Source organism: Dama dama, chromosome X, assembly GCF_033118175.1.
Source record: "Dama dama isolate Ldn47 chromosome X, ASM3311817v1, whole genome shotgun sequence".
In the NCBI taxonomy this organism is placed as follows: Eukaryota; Metazoa; Chordata; class Mammalia; order Artiodactyla; family Cervidae; genus Dama; species Dama dama.
In genome coordinates, this window is record NC_083714.1 from 47,796,841 (window position 1) to 47,799,796 (window position 2,956).

Genomic DNA, 2,956 nt, shown 5'->3' on the forward strand with positions numbered 1-2,956 from the left:
AGAAAGATGGTAACAATGACCCTATATGTGAGACAGCAACAGAGACACAAAGGTAAAAACAGACTCTTGGACTCTGTGAGAGAAGGAGAGAGTGGAACGATTTGAGGAAATAGCATTGAAACATGAATGTGAAACAGATTTCCAGTCCAGCTTGGATGCATGAGGCAGGGTGCTCAGGGCTGTTGTGGTGGGACGATCCTGAGGGATGGGATGGGGAGGGAGGTGGGAGGGGGTACAGGATGGGGAACACATGTACACCCATGGTTTACTCATGACAATGTATGGCAAAACCACTATCATATTGTAAAGTAATTAGCCTCCAATTGAAATAAATCAAGTAAAATAAAAGAACTTTAAAATAAAATAAAGGGCAGCACACCCAGGGGGGCTTTCACTTTTATAGATTTTTTTTTTTTGAGAAATTGTGTTTTATTCAGCAAGAGTTTAATCCTGAGGAGGATTTAATCCTGAGGATCAACTTCCCAAGTATTTCTTTTTTTTTTTTTTTTCATGGCTGATTCATATCAATGTATGACAAAACCCAATGGAAAAAAAAATAATACTCTATTAGATTTTAAATCACGTTCAGTGACTGACTTTGAATCATCAATGGGGTCTCCCAGGCGTTACATTGCCAGAAGGATTGAGTTAGGCAGCTGCAGTCCAGATCAAAGATAACATATCTTTGAGTTAAAATTTGAACTCAACTCTTTGGATGCTGTTGGTGAAACTCTGTGTTTTGGTTGCTTCTAAAAAGTTTTCTGAAGACACACAGTATCCTCATCGTCAGAGCCTCTGCCTTATATGTCTCCATATTTGTTTATTCTCCTTGGAATTTTTAAAACCTTTCAAAATGAAAGTTAACACCAAATTAAATATTTCATACTCTTTCTTTTAAACCATGATAAACTTGTAGAAGTTGGACTAACAAAAGACTTTATTGGGGAAGAATGTTTTACGACTGTAGTTGTTTAGAAATCCTAGGATATGGTGATAATTACAAGACCAATTTTCACTCAGTCTTATATTAGTATTTATGTGAAAATTCTCTGTACAGACTTCCATGTCTGTCCTATGGATAGAACTCCATGGTACACTAGAATGGTGCAGATTCAACCCCTGTTCAGGGAACTACTTCTTCATAACCTACCTAGTGCAAACCCCCATACCAAAAAAAAAAAAAAAAAAAAATTCTGTTTGCAGGGTGATCCCGTTTGTAATGTGCACCGGCATTGGGCCACCACCACTGACCTTCTTTGGGAATACAATGCTCCCAAAAATTTCTTAGCAAATATGTGGCCTAAACAATATTTGGTTAGTTCCCTCCAAACATTATTTCAGTCCCTGGGAGTGCTAGTTGTGGGTTTTAGTTGTATCAGCACTTTGTGCCTTCTGAGCCCCTTTAGCTGACAGCATAGGTGAGTGATGCAACAAACCCCATTATGAGGTAGGTGGCCAGGAGGTGATTTCTGCCTGCCTTTCTCAGGGGGAGTTTCACATTCTCCACCCCCATGTGAAAACCCCTTCCCATCTGGGTCTGGCATCTAGACCCTAATGTCTTTCCACACCCCAGACAAAGGGAGGAACACCACACCACTACTCCTTGCCCTTGAAATCAAGTGTTAAGCAGAGTTCTCCATCATCAGTGCAGACTCCTGACCCACTCCACACCTCTACTCTCTGGCTAACTGGGGACCCGAGGGTCTGTTCCCCAACCTCTCAGGACCACATATCCCTCCTGTCTCCAGTGCCCACCTCTTCTCTTCTCTCCCTCCTTTCCATCAGAAAATTCACACACACACAAGTATCATCTTTTCACCATTTGGTGTTTCTTTTATTTGCAGCCATCTGCTTACTATGTTAGTGTGAGAGTCTTTTCTTGGTTGGCCATTGCTAACAAAGCAGACCTCTGGAGACACAATTCTAAAGGGTCTGACATTTGCTATTCACTTACTGGCTGCCCACGTTGTACTTCTCCAGGGTCTCTTCTTTGGCGGCGGCTGAGCTTATTTTCTCTTTGGATTCTGCCTCCTTCCTTGACTCTGCCTCACAGTTTGGTACCTTTTTGGGCTTCGATTCGATTTCTTACGTCCACAGCGAGAGAAGAAACAGTTTGCTTTTCTTGTCTTCTTCAGCTTTGTCGATTGAGTAGCATATGATCGGATTTTCTTTCTGAAGGTACCTTGTAGAGGTCTTCTGACCCTCATGGTCATATTTCGTGCCTGGAAGACAAGACAAGGGTATTAGTTTTGAAGAAAGGACATAAAAACTGAGGTGGAAGGGAGATTTCATGAGAAAGGGATGTGGGCTAATGAGGGCTTTTGTGGCAGGCATGGGCAGGGTAGAGGTCTTGGGCAGCAAAGTCAATGGAGAACATGGGAAGCTTAGTTGGAATCATCTTACCTTGACACCGCCTCTGCCCCTCCTTTGACAAACGGTCTTCTTTGTTCCATTCTTCCTTGAAGCAAACCGCATTGCAACTCCTCTTGACTGCTGTGGCTTCCTGGTTGCGTTAGTCATGATGGTGCCAAGAAGTGGCCTAACCCAGACTTTCAGCCTCTGACCTCCCTATTTATACCCTTTGAGGACAATGAGGAGCCACACCCTTCAATCTGATTGGTCCGTTAGGCACTGCGCCAGCCAATAGTAGTTTGGGGGGCTTAGACATCACAGTGCACCACTGTGCCCATCAACATGGGCTAGTGGATGCTGAGGGAGGCTGTGATATAACTTTCCCACTGCTGACATGTCTGTGTGTCTGATTCTGGGGAGTGGTGATTCAGGGGCATGGTGCTCCTCCTCATGACTTTCAAACTTCTTTTCCCTTCCCTTTATCCTTTGACTTATATGTGCCACTTCAACACTCATGCCTCTTTCATCCCTCCATGAACATCTGCCGAACCCTTTCTGTCCCACTTCATCCCTTCAGAGTCCTCTAAGCACTTCATCTCTAGAT

The 2,956-nt window shown here is 43.4% G+C and overlaps 1 protein-coding gene across 1 annotated transcript; it reads right to left on the minus strand.

Annotated features, from left to right (window-relative positions):
• Positions 1 to 2,006: 2,006 nt before the first annotated feature.
• On the minus strand, positions 2,007 to 2,520 carry LOC133052071 (spermatid nuclear transition protein 3-like). The gene is made up of 2 exons (XM_061136844.1): positions 2,404 to 2,520; positions 2,007 to 2,222 (listed from the first exon to the last, which is right to left on the minus strand). The coding sequence occupies exons 1-2, from the start codon at positions 2,518 to 2,520 to the stop codon at positions 2,007 to 2,009; spliced, it is 333 nt and encodes a 110-aa protein (XP_060992827.1).
• Between the last annotated feature and the right edge of the window lie 436 nt (positions 2,521 to 2,956).

Excerpts from the sequence above, each read along its gene's own strand:
- LOC133052071 (XM_061136844.1), bottom strand. The coding sequence starts at position 2,520 with ATGACTAACGCAACCAGGAAGCCACAGCAGTCAAGAGGAGTTGCAATG. Across the intron at positions 2,223-2,403 it reads GGGGCAGAGGCGGTGTCAAG|GCACGAAATATGACCATGAG; the intron begins GTAAGATGATTC and ends CTTGTCTTCCAG.